This window comes from Bombyx mori, chromosome 24, assembly GCF_030269925.1.
Source record: "Bombyx mori chromosome 24, ASM3026992v2".
NCBI lineage: Eukaryota > Metazoa > Arthropoda > Insecta > Lepidoptera > Bombycidae > Bombyx > Bombyx mori.
In genome coordinates this window covers 768,275-789,868 of record NC_085130.1, presented here as the reverse complement: position 1 = coordinate 789,868, position 21,594 = coordinate 768,275, and the positions used below count along the sequence as shown (strand labels likewise).

The 21,594-nt window shown below is 33.0% G+C and overlaps 3 protein-coding genes and 1 long non-coding RNA gene across 12 annotated transcripts in view; 2 read left to right on the top strand and 2 right to left on the bottom strand.

Moving 5' to 3' along the window:
• Window positions 1–7,495: 7,495 nt before the first annotated feature.
• LOC101743347 (zinc finger protein 432) lies at window positions 7,496–9,334 on the top strand. Of its 3 annotated transcripts, XM_062675963.1 has the most exons (3): window positions 7,496–7,517; window positions 7,551–7,876; window positions 8,086–9,334. In XM_062675963.1, exons 2-3 carry the CDS (start codon window positions 7,691–7,693, stop codon window positions 9,328–9,330), a joined length of 1,431 nt encoding a protein of 476 aa, XP_062531947.1. In that variant the 5' UTR covers window positions 7,496–7,517; window positions 7,551–7,690; the 3' UTR covers window positions 9,331–9,334. The 3 variants fall into 3 exon arrangements, with proteins under 3 accessions (XP_062531947.1, XP_037875824.1, XP_037875825.1); XM_038019896.2 differs by having other exon boundaries at window positions 7,496–7,876; XM_038019897.2 differs by lacking the exon at window positions 7,496–7,517 and having other exon boundaries at window positions 7,547–7,611.
• A 371-nt stretch (window positions 9,335–9,705) lies between these two features.
• On the bottom strand, window positions 9,706–11,915 carry LOC101743210 (gastrula zinc finger protein XlCGF46.1). The gene is made up of 3 exons (XM_062675964.1): window positions 11,789–11,915; window positions 11,485–11,599; window positions 9,706–10,967 (listed from the first exon to the last, which is right to left on the bottom strand). Exons 2-3 carry the CDS (start codon window positions 11,500–11,502, stop codon window positions 9,792–9,794), a joined length of 1,194 nt encoding a protein of 397 aa, XP_062531948.1. The 5' UTR covers window positions 11,503–11,599; window positions 11,789–11,915; the 3' UTR covers window positions 9,706–9,791.
• Window positions 11,916–15,168: 3,253 nt separating this feature from the next.
• Window positions 15,169–17,058, bottom strand: LOC101736560 (uncharacterized). Of its 2 annotated transcripts, XR_005246165.2 has the most exons (3): window positions 16,903–17,058; window positions 16,779–16,827; window positions 15,169–15,411 (listed from the first exon to the last, which is right to left on the bottom strand). It is a non-coding gene; the product is annotated as an uncharacterized LOC101736560 (long non-coding RNA). The 2 variants fall into 2 exon arrangements; XR_002430191.3 differs by lacking the exons at window positions 16,779–16,827; window positions 16,903–17,058 and adding an exon at window positions 16,222–16,772.
• A 1,103-nt stretch (window positions 17,059–18,161) lies between these two features.
• LOC101742925 (rho guanine nucleotide exchange factor 11) overlaps window positions 18,162–21,594 on the top strand; it is a 167,082-nt gene continuing 163,649 nt past the window's right edge. For 4 of the 6 annotated variants that reach the window (XM_062675589.1, XM_062675587.1, XM_062675588.1 and 1 more), the window contains exon 1: window positions 18,211–20,831. The gene's annotated coding sequence lies outside the window, so the exon portion shown is untranslated. The other 2 variants (XM_062675585.1, XM_062675586.1) reach the window with 2 other exon arrangements.

Here is a 21,594-nt window from a genome sequence, read left to right as displayed (position 1 = left end):
TTATTAATAACGCTAGTGTTTATATTTGAATCCTCATGTTTTACTTCAATACTTATAGAGCTATAATTATGATCATCACCAATGTTGAATGTAGTTACAGAGTAATTTTGATCAATATTCTTCTCTGCTAGATTTGTTTCTTTCACCAAGTCAATAGGATTCTCCGACACGGTAGCTGAATCATTATGTTCAAGCTGATCCGACACATTTCCATAATCCGTTGCCCAATCATAATCTGTCGCAGTTTCATTTTTACCTAATCCTTTCCAGTTTTCATACTCATTCTCTTCTTTTGGTTTCTTTTGATACTCGTTGGAAGAATTATCGACTATAAATTTGGTTAGTTTCGATCGGAATATATTAACTCCACCTAAAATGTCATTAATATGTAATTTTAAAAACTTGTTTACCGTCGTAGGTAATTTTACTTTTTTCCTCAAATTCATTTTCAGGTCTTTGAAGTCTGTTTCAATGTAACAAGAAGTCGGCCGTGACATAGTCTTAGGTGTGCATACATTTGTCCAAAGTGGAAAATCTTTCATCTTATTGACGAGATCGGCATACAGGCCTGGGACATAATGAGTGTTAAGCTTTTTACCAGTAAAAATTGTAGTATTAACTTTTTTACAAAGATTTTCAATCCACGTTACAAGAGCTACTGACCACCCTTTTTCATCAAATTCTTCAAAAATTACAGTTTTATCAGGATCAACTTCAACAGAATCGATAACAGCAAGATCAAGATTCCGTCTTGCCACTAATTCTTCTAAATATTTTCTAGCTTCACCTGGAGTTATCATCCGGTCACCCATAGCAATGATTGTATCTTCAAACTCTGAGCTACACACTATTAATATCATCATAAAAATTTCCTCCAATTTAGATAGTTCTTCACAATCAATCATCAATGCCACACAGTATAGAAAAAAAGATTTCACGATTTTATGCAGGGCAGTTTGAAAACATTTCCAACTGCTGACTGCATGAAGAAAGTGTGCTGTATCCAATCTAATGAAAGTACGTGGTTGTAAATTAGCACGGGTAGTTACACTTTCAAACATAAAATTAATATAATCTTTTAAAGATTTACCATTAAATGCAATAGACATTGCATTTAAAAGAGCTCGAGATCCATCAGAGACTGCTTGCTGTGGTAAATTAACTTTTTCTGTCCATTCAGAAAGCCAAAAGGCAATAAACCTTGCACTATGCTTTTCTGATAGCATTTGATATACCGGAATCGTAGTATGGTCAAAATTAATAACAATTTGATACAGGAATATATGACCAGTTTTTTTATCTCGAGAATCTGACAGTTTTTTAACTAATCCACCTGTTGCATCAATAACTATTGATGAGTGTTGTTTGTGAATTCGCAAATATTCTGCGTAAGTGTGAAATTGTGTTGGAGTTGCGTAGAAGACAAAAAATGGTGTATCACTAATCCATGAAATAGAATTAACATACGATGGATCCTGATTCATCTTGCGTATAGCTAATATTACATCTCTTCGATCATCAGAATGAATTCCAAGTTCTTCATCTTTCGCTTCTTTTTTAGCTTGGTGAAGTGTGCTTAAGTTGTATAAAAAAGGTGATCCAGTATCTCCAGGTTTTAAAATTGTTTTAGCTTCTTCCTTCCTCCAACCTAGAATACCAGAATGTAGTAATTTTTGCTGAACTTCTTTACGTTTTTTACCATTAAGAGGACGTTTCACATCAGCATGCTTAGAATAACGTGTGTCCCTACACCTCATGGTAATAACAACAGGCCCGTCATCTAAAGGACGATCTTTAATAATTCCACAAACAGAATTAAGACAAGAGCGATCTATACATCGTCCATTCATGACTGCATAATTATTACTTCCATTAATTTTAGCACGTTTAAATACAAAAGCACATTTGAGACGGTATTGTTCCCAAAAAGCGAATGAAACAATATTTGTCCACACACCAGGTTCAAAACCGTAGTACTTGCGACCTTTATAAATAAATGGTTTGTCATGTTTCATTCGATTCCATTGCTCTCGTGTAATTGTAACGTGGAAATCTTCACACTCATCATCGTTGTCACTCACAGTAGATTCAATTTTTTTTTCATTATTATTATTACTGTCATTGTCATTTAAATCATTTGTAGTATGATGATCAGAACTGGCAGATGAAACATTCAAATTACAGGAAATATTTTCATTATTCTGAATAAAAATTCCACATTTTTCTCGAGCAAGTGTTAAAATTTTTCTTCTATTTTGTCGTACATTAATCCTTACAGTTGGGACTTTCCACAATCCTTTTAATTCATCAGATATATCTTGCCATACTCTCGAGCTATGTTCTGGCAATTTGTCAGTATTAAAGTATGTTATATACTTTATTAACGCATTAACTGCCAAATCAACAGGTACCACTGATTTTGCTGGCATTATATTAATATATATCACACAATATTCTGAAAACTAAAAAAATATATTAGCATCTAAACAATACATATTGTTAAGTGTAAAGTAATTGTAATTGTAAAGTGGTTACAATTACTAACATAACAAACTACATGCATTAAATTTAGTTTTTTTTTTTTTTTTAGTTAAGTATTGACAATAAAGTAATTATTTTTAATTTTATCTAATATAACTTTATCGATAAAGGCAATGAAATTATTTCTTTGTTGTCAGGTATTATAGACTGAACGACGAAAACTTCTAATCGTTTGTCATTTGTTTATTAATATATGCAACGACATAAAGCAAAAAAAAATTATGTACGAACACAGCCATGTATATATTTTTTAAATATAGCCTTTTATTTATTTATTTATATAGGTAGATATATGAGTAGAATTGAAAAAAGTGCAATATCTAAGTTTCTGATTTATAAATTTATCTCCAAATAAAAAATTATATTGAATACTTATCAAAAAAAAATTATATTCATGTAGGTATTAAAAGTTAACTTCAAAATTAACGTTGCAATTCGATTGCGACTCATGATAAATTAACATCATTTTACTTTAAAATGATACTAGATGGTTAGTTAATGTCATTTGGACATAAAAATATTTAGAATATATTCATTGTTCGAAATAATGTTGCTTTAGTCGAAATTAAGAACTAAAGCAATGAAAATCTTACCATTCAAATCAATATGTACATACGGGCGCAAACTCCACTATTGGCAATAATTAACATAATAATAAGTTTATAGTTTAGTTTATTCTGTGTTATTAATTATTTATTATTAGCAAGATGAAACTGTTACTTATTCTACCATATTTAATATACCTTTAACGGACACTGTTTTGATGTGAAAATGTTCAAAATATGTTTATTGTTTATTTTATTGTTTAAAAACACAAATGTCTGTATGAATAATTAAATATGAATAAGAACATAAATATTAATAATAATTTATATTATAATTAACAGTAATAATTTAATTAAATATGTATTGTAATTGATAAGCAAATGATGTTGGCGTTGGCGCCATCTATTATTAGGCTGGATAATAACAATGTTAGTTAATTAAGTTAAAAGTAAAATATATTAATATCAGTCATGTAAAAGTCACTAAAATATGTATTGTGAATATTATGCTATATTTTGTGAATTGTTTCGCAGTAATTACATTATTTACTTAAAAAAGTACGTCTTAGTTTTTACACAATTAGCCATTTTTTGATGATTATAGCAATTACAACTTCTTTTATACAAACAAATGTAATTGTGCCTGAACATGCCGCAGTTGAAGTACACGCAGTGTTCTATACATTAGAATAATAAATTTTTAGAAGAAGATTAATTAATATTTATTGCAATTAATATTAATTAATAATAATAAATTGATTGAAAAATTTGTTTCTTAATAAATTTAGTTGGAGCTGAATGTTGCTTGGAGCTTAATATTTTCGAATAACATAAACGCGTGACTTTAAGCATAAACATATTTTTTAGGTAAATACTTTATTTAGCTTTGCTGGATTTATCCAAGATTACGACATATCAAAATTTCATACAGGAAAGACAGAGATAGATAGATAGCTGATTAGAAACCCCCTGGAGAATTGAGCTTCGAAGAAAAGTTTATTCTTATTCTTTATTAAACTATTCTAGTTTGCACAGCTTCTCTAACCGACACTGCATGGAATAAATTATCATTATAAATATATTACTGTTTACATACCATACAATTTTCATAGTTCATCAATCCAAATATGAATTTGGATTGATATGAATTTATTTCGATTATCAAAATAATTTGTATTAAACATTTGTATTTCCTCAAAATTTCTAATTTTATAATAATGACTGTAACCACCCCATAAATCACAAAATAAAAAATATTAAAGATAACTTATTTTTAAATCATAGATTAAAAATTATAAACAAAGATAGCTTAAAATATTATATGCCTATCATTCTTAAATAATTCAGTAAATAAATAATGATGTGAAAGATATTATGCACAAGTTCAAATGCATATTATTATGTATTGTGCTAAAAGTAAAACTTGCTACCTTTGCGTAGCAAGCAGCAAATTTGAAAAAAATAATCAGGTCACTATAATTAGTATTGATTTTGATCCCGAGTATGTTGCACAGTTGTAAGATAATGTAGTTTCTTTTTGGAAGAATAACATTTTTCTAATCTAACACAAAAATGTAATGTTAAATTCTTAAAAAAATCTATATACCTATTTTCCTTTTAGGGAGTACAAAATATTAATGTGCACAAAGTGAATGTGATTTAATAAAAATAATATTTCAATTTAAATATGTTTTATTTAAAAAATATTCTTAACTTACAGGTACAAAGGTTACATAACATTAATCTTATTCCTTTTCATATAATATATAAGCCCATAGTTGGCACATTTGTGATAAACAGAATCAAAATAATAATGAGTTGCTAGCATCGATGGTTGCTAGCCATAGAAGACCAGCATAGAAGTTTTATTAAAATCTGTTCAGTAGTTTTTGAATGAAAAGTGAAAATACTTACAAAAATTCCTACTAAGGATTACTTATTTAATTACAGCGTCTTGTAAGAGGTGGCAAACTGTCTAAAAACTTTCTATTTTCCACAAAGTTGACATCAATTATCCTTCCTGCATATATATTTATTGTATTGTTTTTTTTTAACAAGGGGTGATATTACATTTGCAATTTCTGGGAGTTTGTTGAAAAATATATTGCTTGCTTGACTTACAGATAAATCAAAATCATCAGCCAATTGAGAGAATGTTCTATTTAATATTATTCTCATCAAACATAATATAATATTTTGTTCAGAACCATTTGTATGTTTCTCAATCAAGCCTATTATGAAATATAATTCTTGTGGAAGTCCAATAAATAAATGTGGTTTATTTTTCACTTTAGATGAAGTTGTTAACAGATTCATTTTTTCAACTTTTGTAGTCTTCTTGAGAGCTATACTCTGAAGTGCACAAGTCTTTGATGGAGTGGAGATATAGAGAGATAACTCATAGTCAACAGCTGATCCTTCTGTTGCTGGTGCATTTGACTCATCACTGTTCTGATTGTTTACTTGTACTTGCTTCAGATATATTAAGGGGTGATGGGGCAATACACACTTGCCTTGCCTTTGTGTTCCTGTGCTGGAGCTACTTGGATAGCTTTGTCATTACTACACCTATTTTCAAGTGGCTGAACATCTGGAAATACAAAATAATGTTAGCAATTTCTAGGTACCCAACAAACTTATAGTTTGTAAATATATAGGATTATATGTGTACTGTAGTAGTAGTAGTAGTATGTAACTTCCTAGTCATCATCATCAGCCCATATAAATCTCCCCTTGCTGGACACTGGCCTCCACTACCATTGAGAGGGTTTTTAGGCCTTAGTCCACCACGCTGGCCTAGTGCTGGTTGGTGGATTACACACCTAAGAAAATCCTAATAACATTTACCTAAATGTTATTAGGACATTTAGGTAAATGTTATTAGGACCTGTGCAGGTTTCATCACAATGTTTTCCTTTGCTGTTAAAGTAAGTAAGTTATATTACACTGTGATAAATTTTCATTATCACAAACTTCCTAGAACCTTATGTAATAGGAACTGAGGTCCACTTACCCATTCTGGCTACTTCCACTAACTAACAAACTATTCTCCTTTTTTCTGATATTGTTATTTGATTATGAGATCTGTGAGTGTAACTAATTATTGACAGTTACACCTACCTTGACTACAATATGGCAAAGGTATAATAATACGACACATCTCATTTTTAGTCGTCTCTTCAATTTCCTTGATAATAGTGAGTCTTTGCCGTTTCACAAATGCAGGCCGAGGTTCACTATGAGTGAATTTTCGTTTTCTATCTGCCCGACAATCGAATTTGGATGGTAAACAGTTTGGTTTCATTCGAATTCATTTGATGGAGCTCATTATCTTGTATTGCATATAATTCTCCATGTCGTTTTCCAGCTAAAACATGAAATAATTTTCCAACAATTTCAATACATAACCTATAAAAAAAATATTAAAATGTTATTTTACTAATGTTATGAATATAATTTCGACTGTGTAAAAAAGTTATTATAATGTATACCTACATTATCTCTTAAAAGAGAAATAATGAACATATTTACTTATTTGTTTATATTACCTATGTGAACTCTTAACCTATCTTTTTTTTATACCTTTATAACGATAGGTAGGAGTATGGAAAAAATGCATTTGGTCTAACTTTACGCGAATGCACATTATTTCATTTTTTATTTTTATTTTTTTTTAATTAAACTGTATATGTACCAATTAATTGATCCTTCAGGATTTATAATTGTTTTTTTTTTTCACAATTAAAACCGCATAGAAGGTTTAGGCATTATAGTTGACACATGCGCAGTACACATATTTTGCATACTAATACAAATAGTTAATTAAACAAAAAATGAGTTATTTCGAAAGAGAACAAACGTATTTTATATAAGAACAATCGAAAATGAATATGTCCGAGTCATTAAGGACGAAAAAATATTAAAAATTGCAACTGAGGGGCTAACTTGTAGGTATATTTTTAATAATTATTTTTAAATAAATAAATGAGGAACAAACAATTATTGATAATGAACAATCATGAACAAATGATGAACAAACGAATTAATAGAAAATAAGTAGAAAATAGGAAAGAAAAATTTTTTTGAGGGGCTAACTTCATTCACCCTACCTATTTGCAGATCGTACATATTAATAGTGTACTTTAAAAAATAAACACTTAAAGACGTGTCAAGATCGCATCCTTGAAGCTTTTGGGCGGGAACGCAAAACGCGAAGTTATGTTTTGTTTAATTTTATCAATTTGCTGTTTTTTGTACGTTTAAATGTATAGGTAATAATCGTGAATTATTGACCGCTTAACATCTTTAGTATTGACTTCTTAGGTACTTAATACGTGTATTTAAATTTTTGGCTCTATGGGCTAAACTACCTTTGCTAACCAAATGCAAATAAATTAAAAAGCTGTGAAATGTAAAAAAATTAGAATGTAGGTCAATTAAGTGTATAATCTATGAATGATGTAGGTATGTGTATGTATGTTACTTACATACAGTAAATTACGGTACCGTACCGTACATATTATTGGTAAAAATCCTTATTTTACCTACTTATAAAGTTAAAAAATTATATTCAATATTATATTCAAACTTAATACCCGCAAAAAATGGCTAATGCTATGGAGATAATGAAACCGGCTTCTCAGTTTGTTGCTGGTGAGACTGAGCGCATCTGTAGACTGTGTTTCACTTCAACACAAAACGATGGAACTGATTTAAAAGATAGCGCTAAGCTAGATAAGTATTATTGTAACGAAGAACTAACTTTTGAGGAAATGTTTCTAGAACTAGATGTGAGTGTTCCATTTATTTGTGAGAAAACTTTCTGCAGGTTTTTCGCTTTCAATTAACCGTGATCTACTCAATTGTGTATTAGAAAACTGCCCTTATCTAATTGCCATCATCTATCAGAATAAATTAATCATAATGATATTCTTAAAATACTTCAATGATACAATTTCAGAAGAATTACCTTTCACTCACATAGTTCAATCTGTTTTAGGTACCTATAGAAACAGATCTACCGCAAACCCTATGCGTTAACTGTGTTTCAATGACAATAAATTCATATTTATTTAAAAGGTTAATAAAATACTCAGAAAGCATGTGGAAAAATTTCCTGAATAAGCTTGATTTCAGCTTGAATCTGTCTGAGACAACTAGAGCAAATGCACAAACAATATACATCATTATGGGAAAAAACAATACCATACTTAAAAGCAGAAAGAAGCAAGTGACAAACAAGAAAGAAGCATTGACTACAATTAAAGACAATATCAAAAGCAGACAGAAATATGTCAAGGTCAAAAACAAAAATGTCACCTGTGATGATTGCGGGGAGAGGTTCAAAGCAAAATGGATGTTAAAGCGACACATGAAGAACCGTTGTAGCACAAAATGTTCATGTCCTCAATGTCCCAAAGATTTTTCTACATATTCCTTATTAAAAGGACACATTGAAAGAATGCATCATCCAAAACGAATTAAATGCAAAAAATGCCCAAAAATGTTCAGCACTGAGAAATTACTACATAGACATGACAAAATGTACCACTTAGCAGCCATATGCAAACTGTGTTTTGTGCAATTCCCCTCTGGCAAAGATTTAAAAGTCCACTTAGACAAGCATGAAGTGTACAAATGTCCTCGTTGTGATAAATCACTATTGAATAAAAACACTTTGAAGTTTCATCTAAAAATATGTGGTAATGATGACTCAAAGAAATTAAGCTTTTTTTGTGACATATGTAAAAAAGGCTATGCACGTAAAAATGGTTTGCGAACACATTTGAAGACAGAACATGGGTTTGGTAACTCATTATCATGCAAATGGTGCAGTAAAAAGTTTGATGCTGTCAGTAGACTTAGGAATCACACTGTTAAACACACCAAAGAAAGAAATTATCACTGCGAGCATTGTGGGAACAGATTTGTGACACAAGCAGCTTTGGTTTATCATACCAGACTTCATACTGGTGAGAAACCATTTCCATGTGACATGTGCGAAGAAAGCTTTCTTTCAGCCTCTAGAAGAATGGAACATAAGAGAAGAAAACATTTAGGCCCTTCAAAAGAATGTCCCGTTTGCCACACAAAATTCATAACTACATACTGTTTGAAAAAGCACCTGGAAAGACATTATAATCCACAAAGTAAACTTTATATACTAGAGCCTGATATAAATATTGATCATCTTAGTGTGAATGATGTAAAACAATCTATGTATTTATTACAAACCTTTATATGAGTTCCATTTTGGTTTTATTTTTAAAGGGATAATGTGAATCCTTTGATGCCTTTTGGAAACATGAATAGATATGTGGTACTAATAAGGGTCACAGCCAAAACTTTCAACCTTAGTTTACATTGTTTGATTCGATTGTCTGTACCTACCAGGTAAAGATGGTAATAAAATTATATTTATATTAGAGACGAAAATAAAACTGTAAAGCAGGATTTCCTCCTATTGTTTTGTATGGTAGCTCTTTTATCAGTTTTGGTGTTATAAAAGAAAACAAATATGCTAATTCTTAGTGTCAATGATGTATTATTGAATGAAAACAAATTTATGGACTAATAATAATTACATATAATGGATTAGATTGCAATAAATAAAACTAAAAATGCAACACAATTTATTAATTTCACACAAATACAATGCTTTAGTAACTCTTACCATAACTAATTAACACCTACAATAGGTAATCTCTAAGATATACTGACGTTTTGTTCTGTAATACTGGAAGGTATTGAAGTCCATTCTGTATACAATTTATTAGTTGGATCGTGATGCTTTTTCATGTGCTGTCTTAAAAATGATGGTGTCACAAATTTTTGAGAACAAATTTCACATAACAATGTTGGGCCAATGTGCTTAAATTTTATGTGTTCAGCCCTAGTGGAGGCATTAACAAATCGCTCATCGCATAATTGACAACTGTAGGGCTTTTCCCCTGTGTGACGTCTTGTATGATATAACAGAGCTTCTTTGGAAACAAATTTTCGTTGACAAATTTCACATGGGAATTTTTTCTCACCGGTATGTGTAACCAAATGTATTTTTAAGTAGCTCGGAGCTGTGAAACCCTTGTTACAATATTTACAAATGTGTGGTTTGGCATTACCATGAACAAATCTTTCATGAACTCTCAAACCCCCAGGAGTACTATATCCTTTCCCACATTTATCACAAAAGTGTGTCTTCACCAATTTACTTCTCATTGGATGAGGGTCCAACTGGTTTTCTAGGCATAGCTTTATATGACGCAGGTAAAATTCTTTGGTAATATAATGTTTGCCACATTTTGGGCATGTACTCTTGACTTTGTGTCTCAACTCATGGCTCTGTAATTTATGTAGACCTCTAAATGTCTTACCACATCCCTTGCATATGTAATTGGTATGTTGTTCATCTTGATGTTTTTTAAGACTCTTTTTAGTACATCTGTACTGGTGACATTCAGGACATGTAAAGTTTTCAGTGCTGTCAGCGTGTTCAATTAAATCATTTTCAGTTAAAAATACTTCTAAACATTTGGTGCAAGTGTATTTGTCATGAGTAGTTTCATTATGTTCTTTAAGTTGTTGTATGTTACAGAATATTTCATCGCACTCCCTACATTTAACTTTAATAGATTTAACATTATCTATTTTATCTTTTTTTGCAAAAACAAGTTTTGAATCTTCTTTGCCTACAACAATGTAAAGCCTCTCGCCTGTTTCAGATGATTCTATGTCAATATTCAATGTTCTATTAAGATCATCAAATACTTTATGCAATAGTTGTGTGGATTTTTCACAATTTTTAATAAAACTTATTGTTGCCAGTGTTTTATCAGCACAGTTCACGCATACAACATCTATACCAGGGATATCTTGACAAATCTGAAATGTAACAATAATAAAAAATAAGAGGTATTTTTAGTGCTCAGGTTTAGAGGGGCAGCTCAAGGTGTTTGGAGATGAAGAGTAGTGGACAGGAAAATAACAAAAAGTTCCCAAATATAAAGGCGTCCGACAATTGTGTGTGGTTCCTAAATATTAAGATAGATCGCAGCCAACCTGGCGTGAAGTATTGGAGCACAAACGAACCACAACGTAGACGCCGCCATCCAATTGTGATACCCGTATTATATGTCGTATATAGGTACGTAGTATTGTAATATGTCCTACTTATCACACTAAAACCGATGATTCGCAGTAGAATTCGTGGCAGGAAGATAGCTCCAGGGGGCCTCATAATAAGTTCTCTCACTAGGTAACATGTTTAAGCAAATGAACACTTATTTTATACCAAACGAAGTTTTGAGAGTAGACGGTATGAATCATGAATACCTTCACTAAATTCTTGATTAAAAAACTTTTTTTTTAATACAGACATTGCGTCTTTTAATTAACCAACCTCTTCCCCTAAAAACATCTTCAGAAGTTCGGCTAAGTTCTCAAAACAATCAATATCGTTATTCAAGTAGTCGTCAAATCTCAAGAAATCATCGTCTACGCGTTCGAGACATAACCTGCAATATTTATTTTGATTTTCATGCACAATATCAGAAACAAGAAAACTAAGCTTTGATTCTTCAATCATTCTTGAAAAACAGTGTTTTGAGTTTAAAACTGACATTAAATCGCGCTTTCTTTAATATTTCGTTCAAGAATAAATTTTATTCACGTTGACGTTTTGAAACAGGAAAGGAGTAAGTTACCAGCTAACTTTTCCAGTTAGGTTAGGCACTTTATGATAATAGCTCAAAGACTGGCCAAAATGGCAGATGCATGTCACGCAAGGAATTAAATAAAAAAGAAAACGTTTTATCTGAGTCTTAAATTGGCGGGAAGACAGACTTTTTTTTTCATGCTAAGAAGTTTATTAATCTGAGGATTTGCAAACATCTGTCGTAGAAAAAGTAGTACTACGCTGAATCTATCATCGAGATTCCGATCCAGTGTGATACGGCACATCCTTTCAGGTTAAGCCCCGTAAGCTCGCCCATCAACCAATGTGAAGCCAAAACAGCCCCTCGAGGCTAAGGGTAGATAGGTGGCAAAAAGGTGGCTTATTAACTTATTAACTATCTGCATCGTGAACAGAAATAAATATACGCCAGACATGATTCATTAGACTTAATTCTATTACGCGCTATTATAGAATAGAAGAAACATTAATCATATTCCTCTATTCTTTAATCGTGCCAACAACATTTTGAAGGTTAATTTGTAAATTGCGAATAACAACATTCAGTTTGCCTTTGTCATTTGCATGTAGTTGTAAAATATAATCATTTTCAGATAAAATAACATATTTTCTTCTTTTTACCTTTATACCACAATATGTAGGGTCAGCATAGTATGTCTTCTTCCATTTTGACCTATGATAAGTAATCTCCACACTGACATCCTTGTCTCAAATATCCTCTTACACACAACCCATCCAAGTAATTTTAGGACACCTCAAATAAATTTTAATTGCATTGCATTTTTTTTGGAGAGACTGCTATTGGCCTGAAGTCTTTACAGCTTCTCCGTGACCTATGAACAAGCTGAAAAGTTCAACCGTTTCGATGTAACAGAAATAGCTTCGACTTTATTTATAAAATATAAAATTAGTCGACATTGTGATATCTTAATTTTCCTGTAATGGAAAATGAAACTACTACTTTACAAATTCCCATTGAATAATATAAATTCACTTTATCGCCTAATGAGCCCACTGAGTTTCTCGTCGGTTCTTCTCAATGGGTCGCGTTTCCGAACCGGTGGTAGATTCTGCGAAGCACGGCTCTTGCTAGGGCCAGTGTTAGCATCACTCCGGTTTGAGCCCCGTGAGCTCACCTACTACTAGCTAAGGTTACGCTGAAATAGCCTCTCAAGGCTATCAGCTTAGGTAGAAAAAAAAACTCGCCTAACAAATTAGTATTAAGATTATAGCTGTCTGATATTCAATTAAAAAACGAAGAGGGGTACTTCAAATAAATTTTGAGTTTGCTAGTAGCGATTTCTCGTATACATTATACTTCAGTGCTCGTATATCGATTCTGATCTGATCATACCGTTTTTGTCAAATGTGACCAGCCTCCAATTTCAGAGAAAGATTACTGCTTAGCGCTGCCCGTTAAGTCGCTTTGCACTGGTTTTGTAAATATCGTATTGGAATGTAAAGTGAAACTATTGTCTGAAATCCGGTTTTAGTTATAATTTACAAAATAAAGTTATTGTTTCAAGTCTGTAAAAAAATTAATTAGTTTAGGTTTAGTTGTATGTACAACCACTATGTAAGCACTATGCATCACACGTTTTTTTACAACTGCCAATGTTTAGCATCCAAACTTTTAAGCAATTATAATCTCGACAACCGTGGTGAATTTAATCTATATCGATTTTCTGTCAGCGTTTTATTAGCTAAAGAAAACAAACGTTCTGATGGGTTGATGCGCAACTATAAAGAAGTGTACTAAGATTTGATCAAGTCCTACTTGATTTTCAATGAATTTTGATACTTGCAGTCTCCCATTGGTTGTGGAACTACCTTAATAGCCCTTCATTTGAAATAGTATCTGTTTCAGGACCTACCCACATCGTACCTGTTCCAATACTGTAAGCCGGCACTTAAACGCAGTATTACAATAGAAGATTATGTTGTTAAACTTTTGAATCTATGTATTGTTTGCTGTCTTAGTATTTGATAGAACAAGTATCACTCTAAGCAGTCGATACAAAACGATATTTTTGATACGATATACGCATTGGCGTGTATCGATAAAAATATTTAAATGTCGCCATCCATTTTTCGATACACTAAATTATCAATACGAATCGGGCATCGCTACCCCATTTAGAGAGAAAAACTCCATGAACTATTTTTACTTCTGATGCTTTCCAGTAAAAAAAATATTTGTTATGAGCGTAGTGACTTTTTTTATTGCTTAGATGAGTGAACGAGCTCACAGCCCACCTGGTGTTAAGTGGTTACTGGAGCCCATAGACATCTGCAACGTGAATGCGCCACCCACCTTGAGATATAAGTTCTAAGGTCTCATGTTTTAGTTACAACGGCTACCCCACCCTTCAAACCGAAACGCATTACTGCTTCACGTCAGAAATAGGCAGGGCGGTGGTACCCACCCGCGCGGACTCACAAGAGGTCCTACCACTAGTAATTACGCAAATTATAATTTTGCGGGTTTGATTTTTATTACACGATGTTATTCCTTCACCGTGGAAGTCAATCGTGAACATTTGTTGAGTACGTATTTCATTAGAAAAATTGGTACCCGCCTGAGATTCGAACACCGGTGCATCGCTCAGCACGAATGCATCGGACGTCTTATCCGTTAGGCCACGACGACTTCACAAACGTTTTATTTATGAAATAAAGCAAGATTAATATTGACGAAAAAAATCTTGAAAAACAATTAAGGTAAAAAGTTCACATGTAGTCAGTGCGAGTAACTGCAAAAAAAATAGTTTAATACTTTTTTGTCTGCGTTTAAAAATGGCACAATGGTACTCCTTGCTAACTGGTGTTTAGAGAAACCGCTTCTCTAAGTCCCCCACAAGCCACGTGCTCACTAATGGATGGTTAGTGCGTAGGTCATGCGGCGCGGCGAGGCCGTGGGAGTTGCGAAACCGCATTTATGGACCACTTGGATATGGATCTCAGCCTGATGAGTAAGACACCCGTGATACATTATAAATGACCTTATTTCTCAAGACCGGCCAGGGCATTAATATAACACAAGCTAGGCCAAGAACTTATCTGGCTTTCTATGGTACTCAAATGAAGACTCTCTTGTATTACTTAATTCAAATAGATGATATCTATAAATGTGATTTGGCCCGGAGTGAACCTTACCAGACCTCACAGAGAGAAATAGTAACAAAAATGAATATGTAACAAAAATTAATTGTTATTCGTTAATAGTCGCACCATTTGAGAATCGCATTATAATTATCGATTTGACGTTTGCGAACAAAGAAATTTTACAAAAAGAAAATAAGCAAATTTATCAATTTTTCACAGGACGGTTATTACGGATATTACAGATCAGTTTGTATAAGGTAAAACATAATCATTAATTGAACAATGTTATTTAGTTAGACACCGGGCTTCAAATAGTTTATTACAGTCAATACCTCATCATTATATAACAAACAATAAAAAATATTTCCTTGATACTGCTCCATGAAATGTAAGTTTAGATTTTTACTTAGTAAATACCAGATTGAACACCCAAGAGCTTTTTGTGAGCAAACATTTTTTCCAGAACCTTCCCGAAGACTTTGCCGGCATCTCCTATTACTTCTGGAAGACCAAAACGGAACGTTGCAGCTGGAATAAATGATGAAATTAAGAATAATTAGTACGAACTAGACGACTCTACGAAGTTGACTTTATTTTATGCGCTCTTCGTAAACCTGGAGAATCTAAAAGCGAACTCGCCGTTTACCGTCCGATCAGTCTCCTTCCAGCAAATTCTACAAGCGACTATTACCCAATCGCCTCTGAAACCTTATCTCAGAAGGGTTAAACAGAAGCGGACCACTCCCCATGAGAACTCCTATCTTCGATATCGCGAAGGCGTTCGACAAAGTCTGGCATAACGACTAAATTTATAAGCTGTACATGGGATTTCCAGACAGTCTCGTGCTCATCATACTAGATTTTATATCGAACCGTTCGTTTCGGGATAGAGTTGTGAGAATATACTCTCTCCCGAAACAAATCTCGGCCGGAGTCTCGCAAGGCTCCGTCCTCTTCGTGCGAAAGTACTGCCGTGCTTGAGGTTTATTTTTTATTGCCCGTGTAGGTAGACGAGCATACAACCCACCTGATGGTGAGTGGTTACCGTCGGTCATGTACGTCAGCAATACCAGGGGCAGAGCCAAGCCGCTGCCTACCGTTAATCAATTCTTTATCAAATCTTTGGCTAGTCCATACTGTGGGCCTCTTTGTTTGTATAAACTCTGTTTTTGCAGAATAGCCGTCGGAGCACCGTGGTACGTGAGGAATATCGATTATCACGACGACTTAAATGAACCGATACGTAAGTATCTGAAGGAAGCATCAGAACGCTACTTTGAAAAAGCAGCGCGACACAATTACCCCCTTATCGTGCTCGTTGCTAATTACTTAACCGACCTAGGCGACGGGGCAACGCAAAGGCGCCGTCGCCCGAAATATGTCTTGTCGAATATCCCGGATCCACTCTTGGTGCTTTTAGGTTCTTCAAGCAGCGGTCACTGTTCTCGTCGATTATGACGAAGAGTTCGACGAGTGAACTGACGCATAGACACAATTCACCGAGTTTCTCGCCGGATCTTCTCAGTGGGTCGCGATTCCGATCTAGTTGTAGATTCTGCCAAGCACTGCTCTTGCTAAGGCCAGTGTCAGAACATTCTCTCAGGTTGACCCTCATGAACTCACCAACCAGTTGCAGTGAGGTTGGAATAGACCCTTGGCGAGTAAAGCGAACTTAATAGCGAACAGGAAGAAAAAGAGTACGTTTTCCAAGTCGTGTAATAGTTCTAACAAGGGTGTAATCTTGGTGTCGTGAGTTGTTTGTCTAATTTTTTATTGACAGACTTAAGTCTCTTTCTTTTCGGATGGCACTGGATAGATTATAAATTCTGAGGCTACTTTTGAATACTTATCATTTGTTATAAAGGTAGTGATTAATTGTTTTTGGAATTTCTTACATCTTTGTGTGGTTGTTGTACTTTTTGTGTGGCATTCAGAGATACAAATCTGAAAACAAATTTTATTTTTATAAATGCATTATAACGATTTCTTAAAAAAATAACGTCCGTTAAAATTAGTCACCAAAATCAGTAGTACATATATATCTGTATGAATTAGCATTTTTGATGAAATTGAACTAAAAACTGAGTCAATTTTAAAAAAAATTAACATTTGTAGACTATTTAAATTTACCGCAAGACTAGAAAACGTTTTTGGCCACTTGAAGGCAAAGGAGAGATAGGCCATACAGTCACATATTTCGAATGTTAAACTATTCCACTTCAAGAATTGCAGGGGGGCACATCTTTCGTCTGACCCCCTGTTGTGTGTTGTAAAAAAACCACCAGGAGATCGTCCTGTTGCTTCATATTATTAGGCCAGATTTCAACAGACTTCCAAATTGGTGGGAGAACAGACCGAAAAATATTGCTCTCGGCAGCGTTACCGATCTACCTAAAGAATAATTCCCAGGTTCCATAGTCTTTTAGCCAAATCTCGGAACGAGCTGATTTCGTTTTGTCAACAACACTTTTAATAGACGATGGGGTTGAACTGCCTTTGAAGTTAAAGAAAAAGAAAAAAAATCCTCAGATTTTCCAACAAAACAGCTGATTTTAGTCGACCAAATCATTGCCCAAATTTTCTTGTTCTGAACTTAAATGTATTCAAGCTTAACTTGTAAATTTCAAGTCATTAACGAGATTCGAGGTTTTTGCCTGACATTGTCATAACATCTTCTTCATAGTCATTTTCTAACATCGTACAATACCACGTATGTTTATTGACTGCTGCAGCAAATCCTGGTGTGAAAAGTCCCCCTTCAGAAGTAGATAAATATAAGTAAATTCTCTGAAATATGAAATCTTTCAGTTGCTCGCATAAATATTGTGATGCGACTACGAAGATGCGATTACTGGATGGGAAGGATGCTTAAAACTTGAGGTCCAAATTGCAATCAGCGAAGTTATGCTCTATGTACGTGATGAGACGAAGTGCTAACAAGGGTGATGCCTTATGAGTTGGCTAGATCCCGTATGGGTGATGCCTTATGAGTTGGCTAGATCCCGAATGGGTGATGCCTTGTGGATCTACTAGTAAAATGGTAAGAAGCTCAAGGCTCAATGGACTTTTTGGAAGAACCCTGTAGTCAACTCTAGCGACTTTATTTCATTTTATTATAATTATTCACTTTCACATTTGTAAAACGTTTTAGCAATTTCACCATTGATACCAAACAAAATTAAAAAATCACATAAGTTGACATTCTGCATTTCCACCGAAAAGTCATAGATTATACAGCAAAATAAAATAAAAGTGATAGACATAGCATTCATCTCTTTCTTTTCAGCAGCAATCAAAATGGCCGAAATCTATTGTGGCACGACCATAGAGTTACTATTCTAACTGGAGTGCTTACTTCGTTTGACATAAAAACTAAAAATATACTTTATCTCTATGGCTTAAAGTTTATTTTTAAATAGCAAAAGATGTAAGGAAAAACGGTCTGAAAAGAGAATGATTATTAAGTGGTGGTGTCCCTCTCGCACATTTTACAAACAAAAAGCAGTGTTGCTAGCTTAGAGGATTTTCCATAAAATCTCGGAATTTGGACCCCGTCTTCGTTATCAAAAATGGCTTTTAGTGGTTAGTGGATTTTTTAGTAGCTTGGGTGTTGTTGAAAATTATCGAAAAGTTTAAAATCAATCCACTTTACAGGATTTTAAACATTTTATGACAATAATATATCTAAATACATATTATTTAAACGAAGTGACTTAAACTTAACTAGAAAATGTTGCGAGAATTTAGAATTTCCATCAACGTCAAAAATTAAATTGGTTCAAAATAAACGTACAAAGTTATGGTGAAATTAGTTTCTGATGATGACAATTTATTAAAATAAATTATATAAGAAGTATTGATTATATGATATATATTGATTTTTAATAGAACATCATATATTAATAAAGCTTATTAACAAAAAAATTATTGTTCTATGTTAATAAGAACTCTGTTTAATGGAAAATTTAATGGTAGGTACGTAGATTTCTGATGGTTTTCATGTTGAATTTGGTGGGAAGCCAGATTAATTGTTGGCATCACCGAAAAAGAGCTATGAATGGATTAAAAGAAAAATGGCGTCTATTTACGTTTGTAGTGCGAAGTTAAAATGGCACTGATACAGCTTGTGGCTTGTTTTTTTTTCGAAAATCGTGAAAGTTTCCGTGTAATCATGGTGAACACTTTTAATGTAAGTGGTTTTAAGCGAGAATCGTCTCCAGTTTGTGGAATATCCTTCCATATGTCAGATTCATTGATAAATTTTTACTAGTGTGAGCATATATTTTTAAAATGTGAGATATTTTTTCTCATTATAATATTTAATACCATTTGTCTTGTAAATTGTACTTAATCTATGTCATATACTAAATTTGAAAAAACAATCGTGAAAACTATAATTTTGCAATGTATTTTTCATTTTATAAGAGCCATCACGTGGTATTTTTTGAACTTTTTTTATTGTATTGAATAGCGTCGCACGGAAGCATGTATATCATTTGCCTGACGTTAAGCGAACGAGTAGGATCTTCTAGTAAATATGACGTTGGAATTTCTGGAAAATGTCCTATATAAAGGTCAAACAAGAAGAATCAAGTACTCAAACGCAAGAAATAAAAAATACCCCGAGAAAAGCAAAATTACGACAAGATGTTAAGGTATTGAAACAAAAACTTAAAAGTCGCGAAATAGTGATTGTAAATATAAAGTCGATTTTAGATTTATTAAAGAAAAATGGCGATTTTTAATTGAATTGAAATTTAAATTGCGAAATTTTAATGATACTCATGGTCCACTTAGATATTGATTAAAATAAATTATGTATTTCGTTGAAAAAAAAGAATTTACTTAAAATAGAGGAAATGTTATATTATAAGACTACAGAAAATTAACTGAACTTAATAATAATAATATGTATAACCAATATTTTGTAAATAGAGATCAAGTACTATGTGTATCGTGTTATGTGTATTGACTTGTCATTTAAGAGTTATTTAATTGTCTACATATAACAAATAAATGAATTTCAGTTCATTTCATTTTATTACCCATTGTGTTTTATTTCCTAAAATGTAACTAGTAGACTTAATATACACGTGTCATTAAAATAGCACAGAAGTAAAAATACAAACAATTTTAAATCAATTGAAGATGTGAATGTAGGAAAAGAGCACCCGATACGCGCAGACCATGTGTGTTGCAGTGTCTCACTCAGTGTGTCAAATATTAATTTGCACGGCCCACTTAGCCAGTACATTAAAGTAGGAATTGCGTAATTAAGTTCAACATAATATATTATTTAAGTCGCGGTTGAGTATTCGGACGTTAAACACGAGTTTGAGGAAGTTTAAGTAATAGAACTGAGGTAATGATGTTTGTAATAAAACTCAGTGCTAGATTTTCGACAACGCAGCAATTTCCAAAAAAAACCGTCGAAAAAAAGTCACCATGACGACGAAGCAATGTTTAGAATTGAATTTACATAAATAAAAGGTTGCAAGCACGTGTTTTGTATTTACATAGGGTTACACAGAATTACTTAAGGTAAATTCAAAACTTATGCATGTGTATAATTTTGTCCTATAATTAAATTATATATGGTCACCACATTAGACAAGGACACCGCGACCAAAAAGTATTCTCTTTCGAGACCGATTTCTCGGCATTAGACAGCACTCCAGTTGTAGGTACTTATTAACTCCATGGGCACGACAGACGTCTCGAAATAGGTATTAGCAATTTGTCGTTTGTTAACTCTTCGAAGTAAAGTTTAGTGTCAAAGTGTGTCGGTCATTGCGGTGTCCTATGCTAGTGCATGTTGTGTGCGAGTGTTGGCCAAGTGTCACTTTGTGATACCACGTTTATCTAAAAAGTTTTTGTGATTGTGTTTCTTGTTTTTACCAATAAAATCATCCCGACGTTTGTTTTGGATTTATGTACACTTGATTACGGTAAGCTCGTTCACAGTTTACTAGTTCTATTAGTTTTATTTAATTTAAAAAGATTTGGCCACTGTGGAATTGGTAAAAAATAGGTAAAGTTTTGACAGTATTCGGTCCCTTTCCATCATTTTGTTATCGTGAAAGTTCAAAAGAGATGGAAGTAAAATGTTAGGATGTTGTCACTCCCTGTTAAGTGTGCCGCGTATTATTGTTTTGGTGGTGATTTGTAACGAAATTATCGAAATGCAAGCTAGTTTCCGATCCAGGGGTCGTAATCAGTAATTCGAGGCAACCCTTTTAAGTTGAACAATGTTATAAGTCGCGTAGGTTGTCAGGCTACACTCATCCGCAGTGACATCATAGTTTCGTATTTTGAGAATCGTAATCTACGATTATTTTCATTATGAAATGCACTGCATGTCTTTTAATGTACTTGCGTCAAAGTACACGAACATCAACGTTGTTAGTGAAACATATCGTTATCAAAGTATGTACCTATGAAGTAGATTAGGACATCACTCGCCCTATGTTACTGTTATATCCTGTCCCTTATTGTATTAAATTCATACGGCCAAAGAATGTCGCCTTAACTACTACAACATGATTTTGTAACAACTTGATTAAAACATGGTTTTTAGTACAATATTTTCAATCAGGAACTGATATAATACTAGAAAACTTAGGTAGGTTATGTTTTAGTAAATACTAATGATCAAAACTGGTTACAGAGATCATATAATGCAGATTTATTCAAAAATATTTTATGAACAAA

What these genes read in the sequence shown, in the direction of transcription:
- LOC101743347 (XM_062675963.1), top strand. Translation starts at nt 7,691, where the DNA reads ATGGCTAATGCTATGGAGATAATGAAACCGGCTTCTCAGTTTGTTGCT. An exon ending in AAATGTTTCTAGAACTAGAT is followed by an intron (nt 7,877 to 8,085) that starts GTGAGTGTTCCA and finishes AATCTGTTTTAG; the next exon opens with GTACCTATAGAAACAGATCT.